A 23677-nucleotide genomic window follows, 5' to 3' on the forward strand; every position below is an offset into this window, starting at 1 on the left:
AGTAGCAACATCAATCTCAGAACATAGTGGATACTAGGGATCAATCCCCATCAAAACTAACTCGATTACATGATAGATCTCATCCAACCCATCACCGTCCAGCAAGCCTACGATGAGATTACTCACGAACGGTGAAGAGCATCATGGAATTGGCGATGAAGGAAGGTTGGTGATGACGACGGCGACGATCTCCCCTCTCCGGAGCCCAGAACGGACTCCAGATCTGCCCTCGAGAGGAAGAACAGGTGGTGGCGGCGCCTCCGTATCGTAAAACGCGATGAACTCTTCTCCTTGATTTTTTCTAGACGAAAGGGACTAAATATAGCTGGAGTTGGAGGCAGCGGAGCCCCGAGGGCCCCACAAGCCTGCTAGGCGCGGCCAGGGGTCCCGCGCCTGGTGGGCTTGTGGGCTCCTCGCTCCACTCCTCCGGTTGATTCTTGCGCTGGTATTTTTTATATATTCCACAAAAAATCCTCGTAAATTTCCAGCTCATTCTGAGAACTTTTATTTCTGCGCAAAAACAACACCATGGCAATTCTGCTGAAAACAGTGTTAGTCCGGGTTAGTTCCATTCAAATCATGCACATTAGAGTCCAAAACAAGGGCAAAAGAGTTTGGAAAAGTAGATACGATGGAGACGTATCAGGCACCTCCTCACTTACCACCATGGCACATGGGCCCTTAGGATCGGGGCGCCCAGCCCACCAGGGGTTCGTGCACCACCCTCTTCAGCCCATGTGCCCCCTCCGGATGGGTGGAACACCCCCCCCCCCCCCCGTGGACCCCCGGAACCCTATTGGCACTCTTGGTACACTGCCGGAAATACCCAAAACTTTTTCGGAACCCGAATATGACTTTCCCATATATAAATATTTACCTCTGGACCATTCCGGAACTACACGTCATGTCCGAGATCTCATCCGGGACTCCAAACATCATTCGGTCACCAACATATGTATCTCGATACTACTTTATTGTCACCGAACATTAAGTGTGCGGACCCTATGGGTTCGAGAATCATGTAGACATGGCTCGGGCACCTCTCCGGCAAATAACCAATAGCGGGACCTATATCCCATATTCGTTCCCACATATTCCACGAATATTATTATTGGTCGAACCACTATGTCAAGGATTCTGTCAATCCCGTATGCAGTTCCCTTTGTCCATCGGGATGTTACTTTCCCGAGATTCGATCGTCGGTATCTCATACCTATTTCAATGTAATTACCGGCAAGTCTCTTTACTTATTCCCTAATACAAGATCCCATGACTACCTCCTTAGTCACATTGCTTGCAAGCTTCTTGCAATGTTATCTTACCGAGATGTCCCACAGATACCTCTCCGTCATGCGGAGTGACAAATCCCAGTCTTGATCCACGTCACCCCAATAGACACCCTCGGAGATACCTATAGAGCACCTTTATGATCATCCAGTTACGAAGTGACGTTTGATAGAACACAAGGATTTCCACCGGTGTCAGGGAGTTGCATGATCTCATGGTCTTAGGAACACATACTTAACATGAAGAAAGCAGTTGCAACAAACTAACTAACACGATCAAATGCTACGCTTACGGTTGGGTCTTGTCCATCACATCATTCTCCTAATGATGTTATCCCATTATCAAAGGACAAATCATGTCTATGGTTAGGAAACCTTAACCATCTTTGATCAACGAGCTAGTCTAGTAGATGCTCACTAGGGACATGGTGTTGTTTATGTATCGACACATGTATTTAAGTTTTTGGTCAATACAATTCTGGCATGGATAATAAACTATTATCATGAACAAGGAAATATGGTAATAACCACTTTATATTAACTCTAATGCATATTTCCACCAAACCTACCCTTTGAAACAGTGTGTGATGCTACTGATTATGTTGTTGATGATGTTCTAGGACAAGAGTTGATAAGAAAACTGAATGTTATACATTATGCTAGTAAGACCCTAGATAGTGCTCAAAAGAATTATGCAACCATTGAGAAAGAATTTCTAGCGGTAGTGTTTGATTGTAATAAATTCAGATCCTATATTGTTGATTCTAAAGTAATAGTTCACACTTATCATGCCGCTATTAAATACCTTATGGAAAAGATAGATGCTAAGCCTAGACTAATTAGATGGGTTCTTCTATTACAAGATTTTAATTTGCATATTGTTGATAGAAAAGGAGCTAAAACTCATGTAGCAAATAATTTGTCTAGGATGGAAAATTTTCTTGATGACCCATTGCCTATTATGATAGTTTTCCTGATGAGGAATTAGCTGTTATAAACCCTTCTATTCCTCGCACTAGTCTTCGGTATGCAGATTATGCTGATTACATTGTTTCTAAATATATACCACCTAATTTCATATATCAACAAAAGCAAAATTTCTTCTTTGACTTGATACATTACTTTTGAGATGACCCACATTTATATAAAGGAGTAGATGGTATTATTAGACGATGTCTGTCTGAGCATGAATAGGAACAAATCCTTCAGAAGTGTCATTTCGAAGCATATGGAGGACACCATGCTGGAGATAGAACTGCACATAAGGTGTTACAGTCTAGTTTTTACTGGCCTACTCTCTTCAATGATGCACATAAGTTTTATTTTCATGTGATGAATGTCAAAGAACTGGTAATATAGGTATACGTCAAAAAAATCCCTATAAATTATGGAACCATTTGATGTTTGGGGCTTTGATTATATGGGACATTTTTCTTCCTCTAATGGGTACACTCATATTGTGTTCGTTGCTGATTATGTTACTAAGTGGGTAGAATCTGTTCTAACTAGTAGTGTTGATCATAACACATCTATTAAAATGCTTAAAGAAGTTATCTTTCCGAGGTTTGGAGCCCCTAGATATCTAATGATCGATGGCGGTTCACATTTTATTCATGGTGCATTTCATAAACTCTTAGGTAAATATGATGTTATTCATAGAATTGCTTCTCCTTATCATTCTCAATCTAGCGGTCAAGTTGAATTGAGCAATAGAGAAATAAAATTAATTTTGCAAAAGACCGTTAATAGATCTAGAAGTAATTGGTCTAAGAAACTTGATGATGCATTGTGGGCATATAGAACCTCTTATAAAAATCCTATGGGTGTGTCTCGCTATAGAATGGTTTATGGAAAGGCTTGTCATTTACCTCTAGAATGGAACATAAGGCTTATTTGGAAATTAAAGAACTTAATTATAATTTTAAACTCGATAGTGAAAATAGGTTATTTGACATGAGTTTTCTAGATGAATGGACAACACAAGCCTATGAAAATGCCAAGTTGTTTAAAGAGAAAGTAAAAAATATGGCATGACAAAAGAATACAAAAACAAGAATTTAATGTCGGTGATCAAATTCTATTATACAATTCTCGTTTCAGGTTTTTTCCCAGGAAAACTCCTCTCCAAATGTGAATGATCTTATATTATCGAGGAGGTTTATCTCTTCGGAGCCATCAAGGTTAACAATGCCAAAGGCACAAATCCTAAGGTGGTTAATGGGCAACGAATTAAACATTACATTTCAGGTACACCCATTAACAAGGAACATTATCCACATGATGACACCGTAAGAGCACATAAAAGAGACCTTCCAGAATGCTCCAGAACCCTGAAAAGGAGTAGGTATGTGGTATGGTAAGGAAACCGACTCTAAAACTTCTAGAAAGGCACTTTTGTTTGTTTCAAAATAAAAAAATAGAAAAATAATAAATAGCGAGGATAGTGCACGAGGAGGCCATGATCCTAGGGGGCTCCCTACCCCCCAGGGCGCGCCTACCGAGGTCGTGGGCCCCTCATGGACTTTCCTGATTCTGTTTTCCTTTCGTAGGCTTGTCGTGGACGGGAAGAATTCAGTATATATACTACTCACTGTTTTGACAACCGTATCGCAAGTTTCCCCTTAGTTCTTGTTTTGGGCTATTTATTTTACAGATTTTGTTCTTTAAGCTCTCCATGGCTCCCCAAAAGATTCGCGCCAAGCACCGAATGATACGACCTTATCTGGGGAAGCGCCCCTTAAGCTAAGTCTACTATGAGTCATTGTCTATAGAGGAAGACACCATTCAGCAAAAGGATGGCGACGAGGTCACCAGTGGTCACATCAATGACAAGGGGGATAAATCAACTCACACGATGGAGTCTTCGAAAGAGGGAGATATATTGTAAACCCTTCATGCTAATATTTCTTTCCTTGAAATTAATGCATTAAAGGTTGTAGAAGAAATGTGTGCCCAGACACGGTAGTTACTCAAGAGGTTATCTTATTGGAGGAGCAAAACTATGCTCTTCGAATGATCAATGATAATTTCCAATACTTGTTGTTGAAGGACAAGCCTACCACTTCATCACCACCATCACCCAAGAAGGAAACTTGAGTACACAAGTGTGTGCATCACCCTTGGCTTTTTCCAAGCTTGGGGGAGGTGCCCCGATATCGTATCACCATCACTTTTACCAACATTACCTATTCGAGTTTGACCTTTAGTTTTGAGTGTTTGCTTCATTATCTATTTATCTATGTAACCGAGTGTGAGAGTTGTATAATAAAGAATAGATTGAGTTTGGTTACATCACCCTCTTGTATCAATATTAGCAATGAAAATAATAAAAAGATCATATGTTAAAAGTACAATTGATGAAATTTGTTGGAAGTTGACAAACATAGTATTAGTCATTGATGTAATTCATGAAAAATTAATAAAGGAAGAGAGGACCCACATACAAAATATACTATCTTGGACATCTTTTAAGATTGTGAGCCCCCATTAAATATTATATGCATGATCAACTAGTTGATGTTCGACAAGGAAGGCAACGTAATGGGTTTTGTTTGCTTATATTCACATAGAAGGTATAGTGTCATGGATCATCTAACATGTGGTGCTTGCTCATAATCTTTTGCTAGCCAAAACCTCGCACCAAGTAGAGATACTACTTGTGCCTCCAAAACCCTTGAACCCAGTTTCTTGCCATAAGAGCCCACCATATCTACCTATGCGTTGAATAAGATCCTTCAAGTAAGTTGCCATCAGTGCTAAAGCAATAAAAATTGCTCCTAAAATATGTATGATCTTTCATTGTGGTAGAAAATAAGCTTTATATGAACTTGTGATGGCAAAGAAATAAAAGCGACAGACTTCATAATAAAGTGTGTTATCATAAGGGGCAATATAAAGTTACATTCATTTTCATTCAGAGCTTGCACATCCAAATAAAAAGTGCATGGCAACCTTTGCTTCCCCCTGCGAAGGGACTATCTTTTACTTTCATGTATTTACTTTTATGCAAGAGTCAATAATGTTCATCCCTATTACATCCTTATTTATGCTCTACTTGGCAAGCATCATGTGGTGGGGAAAGATCTAGGCATATATATCATGTTGGGTGTAGGTGATCATGAGCTATTATTGTTGACATTATCCTCAAGATAAATAGTTTGGTGGTAAACATTATGTTTTTGACGATTTCTATTATATTATCAATTGTGTATGCTTTATACATCATTTCATATCATTTTTTGAGAACTAACCTATTAACTGAGTGCCAAGTGTGAGTTGTTGTTTTCTGCTTATTTTTGGTTTGCCAGAAAAACTGCACCAAACAGAGTCCAAACGCGCTGAAACTTTTTGACATTTTTTTCTAGACCAAAATGGACCCTAAAGCTTGTAGGGGAGTCCAAACGCCACACAAGGCAACGACAAGGCAGCAGGTCGCGCCTTGGGTAGGGATGGCAATGGGTACCCATTACCACGTACCCTGTGAGTAAAAACCCTATTAGGGTAAGGGTATGGGATAAAAATTTACCCATGGGTATATAAATAGGAAAACCTAAAACCCATCGGGTAGAGCGGGTACGGGTATGGGATCGTATAACCCATACCCATATACCCATGCATCCATATAAAATCTATATAAACTCAAAATTATCTCTACAATCTACACTACGTCAATAATTTGTGAACTGAAAGTGTATGCCTATGTGTTATTGTTTATGACTATAAGATGTTGTTCAATAAGAATGTGTTGTAGTTATAATCTATCTTTGTAAACTATAGGATACAATGAAGTTTATAACTATAAGTTGTCTAAATTGATGTTTTGCAAATATGGAAATTTTACCCGCGGGTACCCGTCTACCCGTCGGGTAACGGGTATGAGAAAAAATTGTACCCGTTGACGGGTGTGGGTAAGAGTGATGGGTAATCTGAGACGGGATGGGTAAGGGTATGGGAAGGCTCCACCCGTACCCATACCCTGCGGGTGCCATCCCTAGCCTTGGGGGCTACACGTGACTTGCCCCCTTTTGCGTCATTTGTACGGATTCAGTGACCACCCTCAAGGGCCCTTAGTGGAATCACGGCATCTTGCATTGTGCAAGGACGTGAGGAGAATATGATGGCCCTATTGATATTTTGAGAAGCATTGTGCCACCACACTGCTTTAAAAAATATTAGCATCCGCGAGAGTGTGAATTTTGAGATACATTGTCGTCTCCACGTGCTTCGGTTATCTCTTGTCCGAGCCATTTACTTATGCGCTTACTTTGTGATAGCCATAGTGATTCATGTCATATATCTTGCTATCACATAGTTGTTTATCTTTCTTAGCATAAGTTGTTGGTGGAGATACTTGAGCCTAGTATATTTAGGTTTTGTGCTTGACAAATTAAATGCTAGTTTTATTCCATGGTTGTTCAAGCCTAAATTATGGTATTTTAAATCGCCTATTCACCCCTCCCCCCCCCCTCTAGGCGACATCCACGTCCCTTCACAGACGGCGATCTCGAAGACGTTTCTCGTGACCTCTACCACGCTCGGGGGCTACTGACGGTACCCTACTGGCGGCCCGCAAGGCCCAGAGCAAAGGATAAGCCCTAAGGAAACAACAGAGGCCTTCTTGCCCTCCGAGACCAGGGCGACGGTGCTGAACATTGCACCTGCCATCATGTAAACCCTAGACCTCCTTATCTATATAAAGGGAGGTTGAGTAACCCGCTAGGGCATCTACTCTCATATAGTAACTCTCGGTAGCAACCACCCTCAAAAAAAACTCTCGGTAGCAACCTCATAAACCATTGTATCCCCTCACACGAGGTATCCACCACCATGAATAACAAAAGCAAGCAGGATATAGGGTATTACTCTGCAGAGGCCGAAACTGGATAAACCCTTTGTGCGACCTTTGATCCGAGACTTCTAGCTGCACTTGGAACCCTATCGAGGGATCTAGCGGTACTTTTCACCGTCATTAGTCATACTTGTAATTTGTTTGTCTCATCTGGTAACTATTCTAAGACATATTGTCAATCAACATTCAAATTTATGTCGTTTTCAACAAGTTCATCTTGCGATCCGGTCGTGATGTGTGAGTAATTCGGCAAGGCAATGGGTTGAGGCAAAGCCTCGCAACCCTATGTATTTGTGTTGGGACCGTTGAATTGACTTTGTGTATTTGATTTTATTTGTATGTGTCTTATTGCAACAAAATTGTATTTTGTCTTCTTCTCATTCTAAGGCCTTGCAGGTACCTATGATCTTATAGATCGATCAAGGAGAAGGTAAGAAGCGAGGATGTGTGGAACGAGAGAATGGTTAATACGGTAACTGAACGAAATTCAGTTCCTTGGGGATAAATGAGGTGTAGTCATTAAACGCCCAATGCTCATGTCTTGAAGTAATTCTTAATAATCAAGGTAACCCCATGCGACATTAAGGGTTGTCTCTTGGACAACTAACTCTTGATACATGTCAAGACATATTTTGGACACATTCCCACTTCATCGGATAAGAACATAACAATTGTTTTTCAGAGCTATGTTTATTATTAAGATGAGATCACAAGCACAAATATAAGGTTGTGAGAGTAAGACCTTATATCGGTGTTTACACACGAAAACATTATTAGTGGTATGGTTAAAAACATGAATTTAATTTAAACTTGTGTGATTCTGTTGTAGCGCACATCCTCTCGTGAATTCGATAATCCTGTTTCATTCCTTGGGGAAAACATACGAAAACCTTAAGCTATCTAAACCGTATCTTAAAGGCCATTAGTGATGTTTGTGGATTACATCGTTTTGTGAGATAGTAATGTAGGCCTGTAGTGTTGGAGTTAGTGTGGTGTCATCTTTGTAGGATGGGAACATCCTATAGAGATATCTTCTAAGTTCTTTGCACTCATCAAAATATATTACATTTTTTACGTGCTCTCAAAGAAAAATATGGACTTGTCTCAACAAACGCTATTGTTTAGAGAAGGACATCTCTCACGATTTTGAAGTTGGGGACTCAGGACATCTCCAACACCAACCTTCAAAACGGACACAATGTTTGTTCGCGCACTTGTCTGGACTTGTCCGCAGACACGGATACGGGAGTTGTCCGTCCAATCATAACTCCTAAATGTTTGGCCTTGTTTTTTTTTCTTAAGTCCACAACACTCGAAAATAATTATAGAAAATAGCACATTTCATTCACAAATAACATGCAAATATCCTCGGTACAACAATAGTTCAAACGTGACTATTAAATCCGAGATAACCAGATATTCTACAAGCTTCTCAAATTCATCGATTTTAAATTCAAGGATACTTGAGTCAGAATCCGCATATGTCGCCCCATGCACTGTGCTCCTTGAGCTTCATCCAACAATATAAAAACGTAAATGGTCTACCCTCCGTCCTGTGGTACAACATGTTAGCGCGCCCATGCTATATAACATAATGATTATCAAGTTGCAACCCTGAGTGAATCATTGAATTGGTGAGCATATAGAGTAATAAGAAGCAAAACTTACTATTTCAATGGTTTGCAAACTTGGTGGCCACATCCTTTCCACTTGTGCAATCACATCACAGAATTTCATGACCAAGATGGAGAAAGTGTACACCGATGGGCTAGCGACTTTACATTGCTTTCATGGATCACGTGCAAGTCATAGGGCGTGAAGTGGTCTTGCTCATGAAACAAAACATGCAGGTTTTGCCAAAAGGTCGATGACATTTGACTGCACACCTCTTAGGCATGGTGTCCGTTATGGACGGCATCAGCAGGCCGCCCCCCGCCGTGGATGAATCCTTCGTTGATGGTGGCATAGTTCGGGAGGCGAGTGCATGGGTGAATGCTTCGGACGTCTGACAATGCTTGGGCGGCAGTTGGAGAGGTGCAATGGCGACGTTGGATGAGGAGGGCGTGGGGCCCTACGCGGCGGCGATTCGGACGCCCGCAAAGCTTCCTCAAGTTTGCGTCCGGTTTGCGGAAATTCACACAATCAAACATGTCCGTAAACAGATGCAATACCGCGTTGGATGACAAACTATGTGCGGATAGCTCCGTCCAAATGTCGTATGCAGGCATTTTGATGGCCGTCGGAGATGCCCTGAACACTAGCAAATCTAGGGCAGAATTGGTGGAGGTAATGTGCAGTTTGCTCCATGAAACAATTGGCAATGAACGAATCACTTGTGTATATCATTTCCTGGGGCCTACCGAGAGCCCAAGATCTGTACCTGTGTGCGGTGCTAGTGCAAAAATGACACTTGCGCAGCTGTAGCAAAGCGTGAATGAAACACGTTTTGGTCGACATACACCAGGTAGTAGATCCGCTTACGGGAACCAGCTGGCGCCATATTGGGCTGTGGTAGTACAGGGGCAGGGCCCCCATGCAATGACTTGTGCATTTATCTCCACGAGCGAGCGCTCCAGCATTTTACGGCAACAATGAAAACCAGGCCCCTCCCATTCCCATTTGTGTCAAACACGGCGCGAAAGAAAGAAAAACAGAGCAGGTCCCTCCCATCATCTACCTACACGTTGGGTTCGGCCGATCTTGGATCTGCTGTGCATACCATTACCACCAAATCCAAATCCAAATCCAGATCGACATCTGCGAAGAAGCGAGATACGGGGAAATATCTACAAGCACGGTTGGTAGGTCGGCGTGCGAAAGACAGGAAACAGTTGGGCGTAAATCTCCGGATCGGCCCCGGACCCGCCGCTTCTGCCGTTTCGAGGGGGAAGAAACAGAGGAGCGGCACGAGATTATGGAGGATGGAGAAGGGCTCCATCGCCTCTGCCTTCACATGCATGCATGACGCGCGAACTCCACTCGATGGATAACGTTGCGTTGCCGTCCCCCTGTGTGTGTGTACAGTACGTTCCACCGGTGGACACCCCATGTGATCGGGGGTGAGTGTGCGCGTCAGTGCTCTGCTCCGCTCTGCTGCCTGGCCTCCCTCGGAGAACAGAACACAATTATTTGCCGCTGCGATAGCGTACACGTACTGCGCTCTCCGTATCGTTGGGCCCCCGTCGAACGAAAAAGGGACCAGACAACAGTGGGTGCAGTGCACAGCGCTGCGACTTGGAAAAAGAAAGGCAAGGACTCTTTCCTCTCGATCGAGATTCCGATGCTAGTGTAGAGCAGAAGAAAAGGATGACAGACACTAGATGAAGAATCTGGAAATGGGCGGAAATGATGCCAATAATGTTTCCCGACAATGCTATTCCCTCTGTTCCTAAATATACAAGTCTTTAAAAACTACATACGAATATATATAAACATATTTTAAAATATATATTCACTAATTTTACTCCATATATAAACATATTTTAAAGTATATATACATTAATTTTGCTTCATATGTAATTTCTTAGTGAAATATTTAAAAATACTTATATTTAAGAGCGGAAGGAGTAGAAGAAATGGAGCAGTGTATGGTTGGCAAAATTATGGCTCCCCTTAAGTTGCCAGCAAAATCGTGTCGTTTCGATACGATGGTTAAGCCTTGAATTGAATTATTATGGCACGAAGCCAAAAGCATATACACACATCAAGGACGGCTCTTCACGCGTCAAGGTCTCCCTGTCACTCAAAATTCCTCCCCCCTTATCCACTACTACTACACACACCAACCAACACTAGTTAAGCAGATGGAGAAAGCAGGTGCATCAGTCGCACAGCATACATACAAACAACATCACCTGTCAGCGCATCAGATCTACTGCTCGCAGTCCAGTGGTAAATAAAAGGCACAACAACTTACAGGCAATGAGACAAGGACCCACAGAGTTAGGCCTTCTCTTGCTCCTCGTCAGGCTGAGCACCAGCTGTTGCGTTTTCACGAGGAAGATGACCCACCACAGGGTACCTCTCTTTGAACTTCTCTTCCCAGTCTTGTAAAACCTCCAGTTCGTCTGGACTCAGGCCTTCCAAGTCTCCAGTTAGGTCATTAAGGTCAAATGACATCAATGCCAGGGCCCGAGATGCATCCCTCCCGGCAAACAAGGAATATGGTCCTTGAGGTCCATAAAACAGCCTGGGGTCAAGAAAGAAACACACAACAGAGTCATCAATGATCAACAGTCTGCACTGTACACACACAATGACACAAGCAAGATCCTACTACTTCGAGGGCATAACAAGTTGTATGATAGTCATCAAATGGAATTACACATCTAAAAATATACTCCCTCCGTCCCAAAATTCTTGTCTTAGGTTTGTCTAGAAATGGATGTATCTAAATACTAAGATGTGACTAGATACATTCGTATATAGATAATTCTTAGACAAGAATTTTGGGACAGAGGGAGTATCATATTTGTGCATGATGTCCAGATAAACAAACTCATTTTCGACTTCTCATGCGGACGTGGAAAGCATGTTCAACCTAATTATTAACATCCAATATAGTGCACAAGTACCGAGCTCATATCTGAACTCAGATCCACAAGACACCCCTTGCAAAAGATTGTATCAAGGATTCAGACCTAGTATATACCTAATTTCTTGGCGGTATTAGGGCCAAATGAATACCAGCTACAGAACTGCACTACAAACTCTAGAGTCAAGTCAGTCTCAACAACGAATAAGAATATGCTTGCTGTCTGTTGAAACAGCAGACTCATAAGATGAATAATAGTTAAACAAAACAATGACTTTAAGGGTAACCGACACTAGCCATGTACTAGTGTACTGCTAATTGCAGACATCAGGACAAACAATGTGACAATAAACTACAGCACCAAATGATTTCACCAACTACAATACCTTACAGACAAACGTGGAGCAAAACAAGGAGAGATGACACATGATACTATGATCAGTAAGGCAACAATAAAATGTGCTTCTGAAGAAATAAGGTGGACACAAACAACACAACATTGGCACTATAAGAAATGAAGAAACTAGAGATAAAAAGTAAGTGCTACTCATCACATTAAGTACACAGAGCCTAGTATAGTATAAGTGGTGCAGAGTTAAAATACAATCCAAATTAATCGACAGCCTCTATACAATGTACGTTTTAACAAACATTGTGAATGAACAGTTCTCAACACTTGCTGTAGTTATTTTCCTAATATTAACATACTGTGAACGAACATCTGGCCAGATTGCAAATGGAAACTTCACCTTATCAAATCATTATACCAATGGATAGTCTTTGTTAAAAATGGAGTACAGCTTCAAAGCTCCCAGAAGTGATTCAAAGAGAAAAAAATTAAGCACAACATGTTCTTTTATTTGACAGCCTACTGGAACCCTTTCTCTCTTTTCCTACTGCGTTTCAGGGTAATATAAGGACGGACAGACAAGTACCGTACAAACATTCATTGTATTTTTAGTTACATTCTAAGAGTTCCATTTAATTATTGGAGATATTAAATTTAGTGTTTACGAATCGAACACCTTGAATACTGCACTGAAGTCAGTTAACCTGTTATTGTAGCTAAAATCAACATGAGACTACCGCCATAACCCATGTAGAGAAGTGAGCGAGAGCTGAGAGTACAGACTACTTACTGAATATTGCCTATCATGTCCATTGATTATAGTCCAGTTGATCAAATACTCGGGTGCTTAGATGCACAAGGTACATGTTAAACTCCCGGTCTAAGCATTCAAGAATAACCAAAGGTCTAGCAACACCATGACAACAAAATCTATTGAGAACAAACAAACCCATAGAACCATATTGGATTGCTCAAATCCTCATTACATGTGTGAAGTTCACCATTTTTGCACTCCACCAATTGAAGGGCAGTAAGAGACGGAAATTGCTTTTGGAGGCCGAGCTTCATGGAGACCTCCAAAAGCAAATTTCAAATTTCGTATTTTAACATTTCAAAAAATTCTGAAAAAAAATACATAGATAGATGAAGGTATAATACATAAGTGTGTAACTTTTTAGAACGAAATACTTTGAAATGAGGGCTATGCAAAAAAGACAAATCTGGGACTTTTTAACACATGTTATTATTCATCATTTCGGATCATGAATTTGTCTTTTTTGTACAGGTCGCGTTTCAAAGTATTTCGACCTGAAATTTTACACACACACGGATCACACCCTTGTTTACTTGTATAATTTTTTTAAGATTTTTTGAAACTAAAATTTTCGAATTTTGATTTTTCCAAAAATTTCGGCTTCCATGGAGGACGCGCTCCAAAATGCCATTCTCAGTAAGAGACTCCTATCCTAGTATAACATCATCAACCTGAAAAGACTCAGGCCTCATGTCTCCAAATGGAATTTAATGGACTATCCACGTCACCAATGTAATAATTACCTACAGTTACTAGCACACATTATGTATCTTGCTTCTAACTTTTACTAAAACTTAGATAAGCTCTTCATCACTCCATATTAACGTGCTTTGCTCATAGTAGTACTGCTTCCAACTGTTTCTCTCAGAGGGTGCTTGGATCCAAGAGACTAAAACTAGTCTTTTTAAAAGGCTAAAGTTCCAAGCACCCCTGACTAAAGAGAGGCTAAAACTAGTCTAGAGGCTAAAATCTTTTAGTCAGGGATACCCCTACTAAAATGTGCATTAGTCCTCTCTCTCCTCATTTAACTCCTCATGCAAGTTCTGGATTGGAGGATTTGAAGGATAATAAATGCTCATTAACTTGATTTTAGTCTCTTTAGTACTTAGATCCAAGCATGGGTGAGGCTAGCAAGTTTTAGTCTCATTACTTTTAGTCATGGGACTAAAACGTATCCAAGCACCCTCTCAATTAGTCTAGTCTAGTTACTCGAGCATGGTATGATTTATACAATGTTAAACTCAGGTCATGCGCGTATCTGTCCAGGCACAATATAACCCTCACCTTCCGCGCGAGACGTCGTAGACCTGACCGCGGATGGCGATGAGGATCGACTTGGCGGGATCCTTGCCGTCATACGCCCCGAGCTGCTCGAGCGTGATCTCACCCACCTGCACAGGGTCCGGAAACGGCGGCACGAACGGCTCCGGCTCCGGCTCCGCCTCCGTCACCTGCTCCTGCTGCGGAGGCGGCTTGGGTTGGGCCGCCGGTGCCGAAGCGGCGGCGTCTGGGGCGATGAAGAGGGTGGAGACGATGAGGTAGGTGGCGAGCATCAGAGCCAGCACGGTGAAGGCAGCCGCGGGCGAGAGGCCCGTGTAAGCCTGCACGGCGTCCGCGATCTCCTGCGCTGCCATGGGGGCTCGCTGGAGCTTAGGGTTCGGTGGCTGGGTTTTGGGGGGGACGGGGTTAGGTGCGCAGGGTGGTTCTGCCGCCGGTCACGGATGTTGACTCGGCGACCTGGGAAGAAAGGGGAAAGCCGGCGGAGTCGCAGCGCACGCCGCACGGTCCTTTTTTCCTTCTTTTTCTAGTAGCAAAACAAATGGAGAGAAAAAGTGGGAGTTTTTTTCCCTTATAGGGCTTGGGAACCATAGGCCCGGGAAAAGATAAGCCCGGTAGGGCACGTTGCTGCTGGGCCTGGGAATGGAGACGAAAGGTGGGTTTTTTTTTCTAGGGGAGGTTTTTTTTAAGGGGGGTGAAGGGCGGAAATGCGATTCAGCTTTCGGAAACACGTGCGAAAATGGGAAATGAATTTTGAAATGTTAAAAAAATCACAATAAATTTTTTATGAGTTCTTTTTCACCTGAATTTATTTAGGCAAAAAGGTTAAGCATTTTATCCTGTGTAGGAAAAAAATTAAACATCAATTGTTACCCTAAAATGTCACACCCAAATTTATTTATTTTCACCGATGAAACATCACTGCTCCATTTTGCATGAAAATTGCTAAGCATTCTTGCGAGACTAACACAAACATCTAAAAAAAACAGATTTTTTGAAAAATGTTTACTATTATTTTTTGTGTTACTGTTCATCCGGGTGCAAATGCACCTAGGAGCCAAAACGTCCCTCCCAAATGAAGGATGGTATTCTTCAGTTGCCAAAAGATAGCCCGGGCGGGGCACGTTGCTGCTGGGCCTTGCAAAAAGCCGGCCCTTAAGGACATGCTTATTCCGGATAGGCCCACACAAAATTATTCTACAAAAAGGGATATGTACTCGAAATGTTTTTCCTTTTCCTTTCTGAGAACATGGTTTATAGTACTCCCTCCGTCCGAAAATATTTGTCCTAAAAATTGGATATATTTGATGTATCTATAATTAAGATAAGTCTAGATTCATTCATTCCTAGGACAAGTATTTCCGGGCGGAGGGAGTATTTTTTTGCTGGGTGAAAACGAGTTTATTTTAAAATTACAGGGTTACAATCATGAGACAAGTCCTCCTCACAAAACGAAGGACCCACGTTCAACCATACCGCAGTGCAACACTGGGATATGGTTATAATGTGACAGAAGATATGCGGCCCTATTTTGCTCTCTACCAATTTTACAAGGAACAAACTCCGTAACAACCATGTGAGTTTTAATCTCAGCATCTAAATGACCATATGCTGATCTCGAAAGAGTGTCGCCTTAAAGTACTGCCAAGGCATTCGAAGAATCGGATTGGACGATTACCGGCTTGTGTGAATGCTCGATGGCCAACGCCATACCTTGCATGATAGCGTGAATTTCCTCTTCTAGGGCGTCATCGTAGTGAAAGATGTACCTATGTGCTACAAAGATCACAAAACCATCCTCATTCCGCAGAACCATTCCAGCAAATGTGTGCCCATCATGGCTCAAGAACGAGCCATCAACATAGAGGGCACTCCAACATGCAGGTGGATGAGGCCATGGCAACGCACGTTTGTTGTACACAACTTGGCCTTCCTCTATCATTGGCATTTTTCCCTTCATAATTTTGTCCATATTAAAATTTCTTGCCAACTTAAGCGGCTTGTAATAGTTGTCCAGATAATCAACTATAACTTGAACGGGATCTCATTCCGAAGCTGCCAAATGGTCATGATCACCATGTCCCTTATGTTCTGTGCATTTAGACATGAGTTGCAAGAGCCAATCCTTGCCCAACTCACTTAGTAGTGCATCATCGGGAAGGGGGCAAATATTTTGAAGACCTTGCCATACTTGCCTATCATGCATACATGTAATCAGTGCATGGAAACTACTCTTCGCCTCTTTGCCACATATCGGGCAGGAGCTTCGTGTCCGGATATGGCGACGTACCTTATCCAGATTAGTGTCCAGTACTCCGGTCACCGTCTTCCATGCTAAGATGCTCGATTTTAGAGGAACTTTTGATCTCCATTAGAATTCCAGATTGTCCAGTCACCATCAGGTCTTGTACTACTATCCCACCCGCATGAGCTTCATCGTGTATCTCGGTTGCTAATCTATAAGCTGACTTGACCGTAAATAAGCCACATGATTCCGGAAACCAACCGATGAAATCATGTCTATTCCTTGGAGAAGTTTGAATTTTCAAAATCTATGTAACATACATAGGCCATAAATGCTCCTCGAGTCGGTCCACAATCCAAGCCAAATTGTTATCCAAGAAGACCGAGACTCGGTTCAACCTACAACTCCTTTTAGGGGTATTTGGACGAAAATCATATTGTCAAGGAGACCATGGACCTCTTCATGTCCTTACCGACGCACCATCCCCAATTTTTCAGATTATCCCATTCTCTACAAGCTCTAATCCATGAGCAATACCCTTCCATACTATCGAAGAATTTCAAGGAATATTGTACCGGAAATACTTTCTTTGGGGGTAGTATCTAGCTTTTAACAATTGATCACAAAGGCTATCAGGGGACTCAACCAATCTCCAAGCTTGCTTAGCTAGCAAGGCTTGGTTAAACGCACAAATGTCCCTGAACCCCACCTCCCTTGCTCTTGGGCAGTCTTAGTTTGTCCCAACTCAGCTATGCCATTTTCCTCTTACCTCTGTCAACTTCCCACCAATATTGTCTCATCAATTTTGTAAGATCATCACAAACCGATGCAGGCAAGCCAAACACACTCGTAATATATGTGGAGAACATGGTTACATTGATTTGCATCTGGTACTTTGAAAACATAAAAGCATATAAAACACAATAATGAGATACCACCACTATAGATTAAATTGCAACATCCATGTTCGCATGGGTTTGTTGCTCTCTGTAAATGTTTTTTCTCCCCTTCGATAAAGTTAAGGCACACCATTGGCATACTCTCGAAAAACAAAATCAGGCTTTGACAACATAGGAATTCTATAAGTGGTGCTTTAGGAGGGAAATCCTACAAGTGTTTGTAGTTTTGGGGTTTATCAGCCTCAAATGGGGCCCGAAAGTCAAATGTGTGTTCAAGGTGAATACTGACTCGTGTTAGCTATAACTTTTTTTTCAGTTGGTTTAGTTTGGTTTCTCGCTCCTGTACAAGGGTTTCACGAGATAGTAAAATTCTTTTACGAGGAAACATAAAGTATATTGCATCATGTGTCGCATTTTTTTCTTTTGGGGCAAGAAGGTTTGCTCTTTAAGCAAGCGTTGTCTTCCTCTGTAACCAAAATTATGGGGTTATTTGGTTTGTGACTAATAAGTTTGCCTATGATTGCCGCGCATAAGGTAAGGCAGTTTAACCAACTTAGGGGTTGTTTGGCTCACTTAGATAAGATGTTTTTTTTTTTGCCATACTAAGGCCTCACATCACATACAATCAAAAAGTGTGGAAAGGTTCCTTTAGGCCTCGTTTGGTTAAGGGGGATTGGGGAGGTTTTGAGAGGAAAATCCCCGTGAGGGCCAGGAAAGGATTGGGTGAAACAAAGGGATTTACTCAATCCCCTGAAATCTCTACCTCTCAAAACCTCCCCAATCCTCCTTAACCAAACGAGGCCTTAGGCATGCCAACTTGTGGCTTCAATTTTATTGAACTAAACTTAGCCAAGTTTGGCAAAGAATGTGTGACAAAATGTGGTATTGCAAGGCCTAGAACCAAATTGCCCCTACTTGTAGTTCAATCATAGGACCAAACTTTTATATGCCCTATTTCCCCGTACAAGGGAGAAACAAGGCTAGTTTCATATGTAAAGCTTACAAATCAAGCGGATTGCATACACATGATAATTTTTGTTAAGAGGCTTATCAAACTAGTAGATGTTTGGTTCAGCTTTAGAGGGTTCTTCTGAAAATACAAAATGGAAATTATACAAAAAAAGGCTATCTTTTGCCAGGAATGTTTGAACGAGAATTTTAATTGAATATACATCCCAGCAAAGATTGAGTACATTGCCCTTCAGCGTTGTGCAGAAGTTAACTCTCCAGGATATCTCAGTATGTAAAGCCCTCATGGCTGGGCATTGTGCTGAACTTTCTGGCTACTGTTGCAATTAAATTCAGTCAAATTTGTCAATCCTAATTTCATCGCACTAGATCAAACTTGAACTGATTGAAGTGACGAGTATGGACATATGAGCCTTAACTAGATCTGGACATTACGCTTCTGGACTTTTGCCTTCTCAGCATCAATGATAGACTCCACCTGTTTAACAGCATCCTCAAGCTTCCCTTCAGCATTGACAACTACGTAGTCAAAATATTTCATCCGTCTCACCTCCTCTCTGGCTGTTGCAATTCTGACAAGAAGCATGTCTGTCGTTTCAGTTTTACGGTGAATGAGCCTTTTGACAAGTGCCTCCTCGCTCTCTGCAACTAGAAAGATGAAAATTGCAGATTCGCCAAGTATCTCTCTCAAAGTTGCTGCTCCTTGAATATCCACCCTCAAGACAATGTCATGTCCTTTGGCCATGTAATCGCGGATCTGGGTGTCAAAGTAATAAATATGAGTATTTGAGACAGATGGTTCTATGAACTTTGCTAGTAATAAACTGATATGATCAAATTGAGTTTCATGTGCGCTTTAGATTAAAATGCTTATGTGAAATTGGGTTTGTCGACATTTTGATGGGAAAACTAGTATTCCACAATGTTTGTTTGTTCAGAAGTCATAAAATTCAGTTATCAGATATAGGTCAAGAGAGCATAACTATTACTTAAACTTTACCATTAAGAACAAACAGGACAGGTGACCAAATGATATATGACATGCAGTTATCACACATTAGTGCAAAGAACTGGAGAAGAAACACAAGGAAACAAAATATGTGCCTACAGCTGAGAGTTGGCATCAGTAGGTCCGACAATCTACATTATGGTTGAAGCTGTGTCACAGCTATAAATATATACAGTATAATTGTTGATACTGTTTACATGGCTGTAAATATTTGCAAACGCTATTAGCTTATATCTATGTAATTTTCAGGCATTCAACTAAACATATGTTTGCAGATAACTCATATTATACTTTTGGTCATCAACCCAACAATACATGCTGGACAGTTTTGGTTTCTGTAAGACGAATATGAGCAGCCTTCTAGTTCTAGTACACTAAATTGATTGACAGAGATATTGAACAAGCCTGGTTTAGATATAATGTAGAAAAGGTGAAGCAGTAGCACACCTGCTGCTTGGGAATCCCCTTATATTCCCCATAAACAAGCGCATACTCAAGCAAATCCTCCCTTTCAATCATGGAGAGGAACGCCTCCTTGGTGACAAAGTGATAGTCCTTCCCATCAACTTCACCTGGCCGAATTGCTCTGCTCGTCGCGGTAATGACAAAATGGATCTCTTCCCTCTCCTCTTGCAGCCTCTGGTGAACAATTCAAACCTGACATTTCAAAGCCGAACGCGCAACCAAACAAACACCAACGCCGCATTACAAGAAGGGTAGGGGTTGCGCGGCATCACCTTGATGACCGCATCCTTCCCGACACCGCTAGGGCCACTGATGACGAGGATCATCGGCTCCGGCGGCGGCGCCAGCGGTTCGGAGCTAAACGTGGTGCCCAGCGCCGCCTCCAGCCCCCGGAACAGCTGATCCTGCAATGCCGCATCACAACACAAACACCTCGATAAGATTTGGGTGGAGGTGAGAGAAATCTGTCAGCCACGGGAACATGGAATTAGGCCAATACCTTGTCGGAGAAGGACGGGGGCGGCGGAGGAGGCGGCGGCGGGAGACGGGAAGAGTGGTGCCACCCGGAGGAGGAGGAGGACATGAGGCGGCGTGGCAGGATGCGGGAGGCCGGAGGGGCCCGGGGTGGAAGGGGGCATCTCGCAAGGGAGACAGAGCGAGCGAGGGCAGAGGAGAACCGCCGGGAGAGAAGCATCGGGAAGGTTGCGCGACGAGAGGAAGGGGCGTGGGGAGAGGGGCGGAGGATGTGGGGATTGCGGGATTGGAAAGGGAGACGAAGGAGGAGAGGGGTTTGAGGGGTTTTGACGGCAGCGGCATGTGAGATTTGTGTTAGGGCATTTACAGCCGGACCGCAAATTCGACCCTCAAATATCTACGAACGCACTCGCAAACTAAATACCACACTTTAAATTTATTTTCTCACAATCAAACATCGTATTTAACATACTTTAAATTTATATAAAATTATCAATTACGTAACGACGTATTTACACACATCATTCGACCATTACATTAGATGTAATATGCCACTGAACTATCAGAATTTAACATGTTTAACCTACATGCTAGCTATGAAGAAGTCGTATACATGGCTGCCCTTTACCTTTTCAGCGTCGATGACATTCTTTTTGCGAAAGTAGCAGTCGAAAACACAATATGGATCGAGTCATATCTGCTCATTGTCTGAGCAACCCGTTGTTGTCCTTCTTGGGCAGTCCGCCATGACACGAACTCCACGATTCTGCTCTTGGGCGACAATTTGGTTGTTCCTCCGCTGCCGCTTCTTTAAAATGTGGTAGCGTCGCGCCACCGCCTCAGTCGCCTTCGTTGTCGCCACATCACAGCGGGGCGGGCCTCGGCCACCCTCATCCTCTCTTCACACGACAAACACACCGGTCCCGGTAGCACTCGCACTCTGATGGACCGATGATGGGGATAGGGAGATTGGCAAGCTCCCACGAGGACCTCAATGATCCAACATCGAAGGATCCAAACGCCCGAGGCGTCGAAGAAATGGCCTCATGCTCGAACACATCCTGTCGTCGGTCGAGCGTTGTCCTACCGAGAGCGGAGGAGTGCAATGCGGACGACCATTGCCTCCTCCAACCAGCGCGGGATGACACCCCAATTGACGAATTCAGACTGGTCGGAGTCAGATCCGCTGCCCTCCATGTCGGAGAAGGACGAAGATCGTCGAAGGGAGCTTGGGTGATGGAGTCGAGTGAAGGGAGAGGATGGAAGTGGAGTGAAGTGGCTATAGTTTGGTCCGTGAAGCGGATGTGGATGAATATATGTGAGGTCGGGTGGGCCATCGTGGGTTGAGTCCGACGTGGTAGACACTCCCGGACCTTCCTATATCCTCCCAAATTAGGGCTGGATATGAGGGATATCGGTCAATCCGGGCGTTTGAGGCACCTGTCCGGGTCGGGTTTTCTTTTTGACCGGTTAGTTATGAGGTCGTTCGCCCGGGCATATGAGGAAGGGGGCAGGGTTGAGGCGCCCAGCTATAGATGCTCTTAGTCAAAACATTATGTCTATGGGGGCATATCCAACGCTGACCCTCATATCGCGTGTATCCGTTTGGACCGAACACGATACCCCATCATTCCGTGGAAGGATACCCTGCCGGAAGTAGACTTGACACCGGATCAAGGCAGAACCCTCCTCCATTTGGCGTCGCCGATGTTGTGCTAGTAGAGCCCTCACCGAGCCAACACCACCCCCGCCTACCGCCCAGGACGTTGAGTCGCTAGATTCCGACCAAGCCTCTCTGCCGATGTTGGCAAGCACCACCATTGTGCAGACCTCTCGCGCAACCGCCACAGTTCCGCCACTCTCTCGCCCCAACGCATCTGATCATCTCGATGTCACCATGCCTCATACAAGTGTCACACCCTCACCAACTTATTGCCGCCCGGGAAGGAGAGGGGGGGGGGTCATGGTCTCTGCCCCCGACCAGTAATGGCGTGTGAGGAGATGTAGGGGAGGCTTGAGGGTCAGGAGGCACTAGGGCTCCCATGGTGTTTCTCGCATGAGCAATAGGTGCAAAGAGGTTTTTGTTTTTTGTTTTTGAAAGGGGAGGAGGGGAGTCTTTAAACTTGGGTCCTAGAAGGACTAGTCGAAGATTTTATTTTTTTGCGGGGTATGGATCACTTATAGATTAACACAACTAATAAAATTGTAAGTGTAAACACCCAGAAAGTTTATGCTTAGATTTATGTGTAATGTATTTCGAGATTTCTAGTTTAGTTGTACTCCTTTCGTTTTTAAATATAAGTTTTTTTAGAGATTGTGCTATTAAACTATATACGGAGTAAAATGAATGAATCTATACTTTAATATATATCTATATACATTTGTATGTAGTTTTTTAGTGAAAACTTTAAAAAGATTTATATTTAAAATGGTGGGAGTATTTTGTAACTTTTGCTTGTTGGATTTGCATTAAAGTTGTGACATGCGAGCGAGCATATCAAGATTATGACACGTGAGGCACCAGAGAATTCTCTGCGCCTGGTTGTCTTTGCCTCGTCCCTCGACAAAGCATAGGTTCTGGCTCCAGTTCTTGCAAAAGCATATGTTCTTGCCCCAAGCTCTCTCTCACGACAGCATTGCTTATGGTGTAAGAAGCGTGCAATTTTTCTTCATGAATCAGATGCGGGATAGTGAATAAAAATGTAGTTTCTTCCGTCCATCATTGTTCTGACCTTGAAACAAGCTTTCGTCTCGATTTATAAATAAAACCATAACTAAACAGATACACAGTCGGACGACATAAGATGATGAGGTGATCCTCTTACAAAGCCGATCCTAAAATAACCGACAACAAAACAAAAAAAACTACAGAAAAAACTGGACACAAGACCACACTACATCCTAGCACACCTAAACTCCACAACAACGTCCCGAGGAGGGGAAATGACACCAAGCATCGTCATTGCCGCGTCTGCAACGATGGGGTTCGTGCTTGTTGGTTTGGTTTCTTTGACGAAATTTCGATAGCATATTTGCTCAAATTTGTGTGTGGATGCAAGTTTTGGTATTGAGGAGGAGATTACATCGAACGTCATTTGCTAGATGTTCGTGCACTTCTAGCTAGAATTGAAGCTAGAGATGTGACTAAACAAGAGACCAAACAGGAACCAACGTCTAATTCTTTAGAATCGAAAAAATAAAATAGTTGTCAAGCTCAAGAATCCGCAGATCAACAATAAAGACATAGAGAAGATATTAGTCCAACTAGCGAAAGCGGTTATAGAAGTTGGGGACACCTTGTAAAATGTCTAATAGTGGTTCTTATTTTTTTGTCTTGTTCTCGTAGCAAAGGATTGCTACATCCATGTATCAAAATGTCTTTGATGGAATAAAAAATAGTGTTTCAATGCCAACCAAAAATGTTTGTGCATTGGACGCACGGCTGATGTCTACTATACAACTTTACTCTTGTAGACGTTGTTGGACTTCCAAGTGCATAATTCTGTA

The 23677-nt window shown here is 42.7% G+C and overlaps 2 protein-coding genes across 2 annotated transcripts; both read right to left on the minus strand.

Annotated features, from left to right (window-relative positions):
• Positions 1-10771: 10771 nt before the first annotated feature.
• Positions 10772-14612, minus strand: LOC123448775 (membrane steroid-binding protein 1-like). The gene is made up of 2 exons (XM_045125777.1): positions 14116-14612; positions 10772-11323 (listed from the first exon to the last, which is right to left on the minus strand). Exons 1-2 carry the CDS (start codon positions 14463-14465, stop codon positions 11077-11079), a joined length of 597 nt encoding a protein of 198 aa, XP_044981712.1. The 5' UTR covers positions 14466-14612; the 3' UTR covers positions 10772-11076.
• Positions 14613-18395: 3783 nt separating this feature from the next.
• Positions 18396-20502, minus strand: LOC123446530 (guanylate kinase 2, chloroplastic/mitochondrial). Its single transcript, XM_045123105.1, has 4 exons — positions 20196-20502; positions 19969-20100; positions 19679-19870; positions 18396-18979 (listed from the first exon to the last, which is right to left on the minus strand). Exons 1-4 carry the CDS (start codon positions 20388-20390, stop codon positions 18641-18643), a joined length of 858 nt encoding a protein of 285 aa, XP_044979040.1. The 5' UTR covers positions 20391-20502; the 3' UTR covers positions 18396-18640.
• Positions 20503-23677: the final 3175 nt, after the last annotated feature.

The sequence above is a fragment of the Hordeum vulgare genome, chromosome 4H (assembly GCF_904849725.1).
Source record: "Hordeum vulgare subsp. vulgare chromosome 4H, MorexV3_pseudomolecules_assembly, whole genome shotgun sequence".
NCBI lineage: Eukaryota > Viridiplantae > Streptophyta > Magnoliopsida > Poales > Poaceae > Hordeum > Hordeum vulgare.

Bases quoted from the DNA above. Each gene is read 5' to 3' on its own strand.
- LOC123446530 (XM_045123105.1), bottom strand. From the start codon at position 20,390: ATGCTTCTCTCCCGGCGGTTCTCCTCTGCCCTCGCTCGCTCTGTCTCC. The intron at 20,101-20,195 runs GTATTGGCCTAA...GCGGCATTGCAG, and splicing joins CCCCGTCCTTCTCCGACAAG to GATCAGCTGTTCCGGGGGCT. The intron at 19,871-19,968 runs GTGATGCCGCGC...ATTGTTCACCAG, and splicing joins GGAAGGATGCGGTCATCAAG to AGGCTGCAAGAGGAGAGGGA.
- LOC123448775 (XM_045125777.1), bottom strand. From the start codon at position 14,465: ATGGCAGCGCAGGAGATCGCGGACGCCGTGCAGGCTTACACGGGCCTC. The intron at 11,324-14,115 runs GTGAGGGTTATA...TCTTGACCCCAG, and splicing joins TACGACGTCTCGCGCGGAAG to GCTGTTTTATGGACCTCAAG.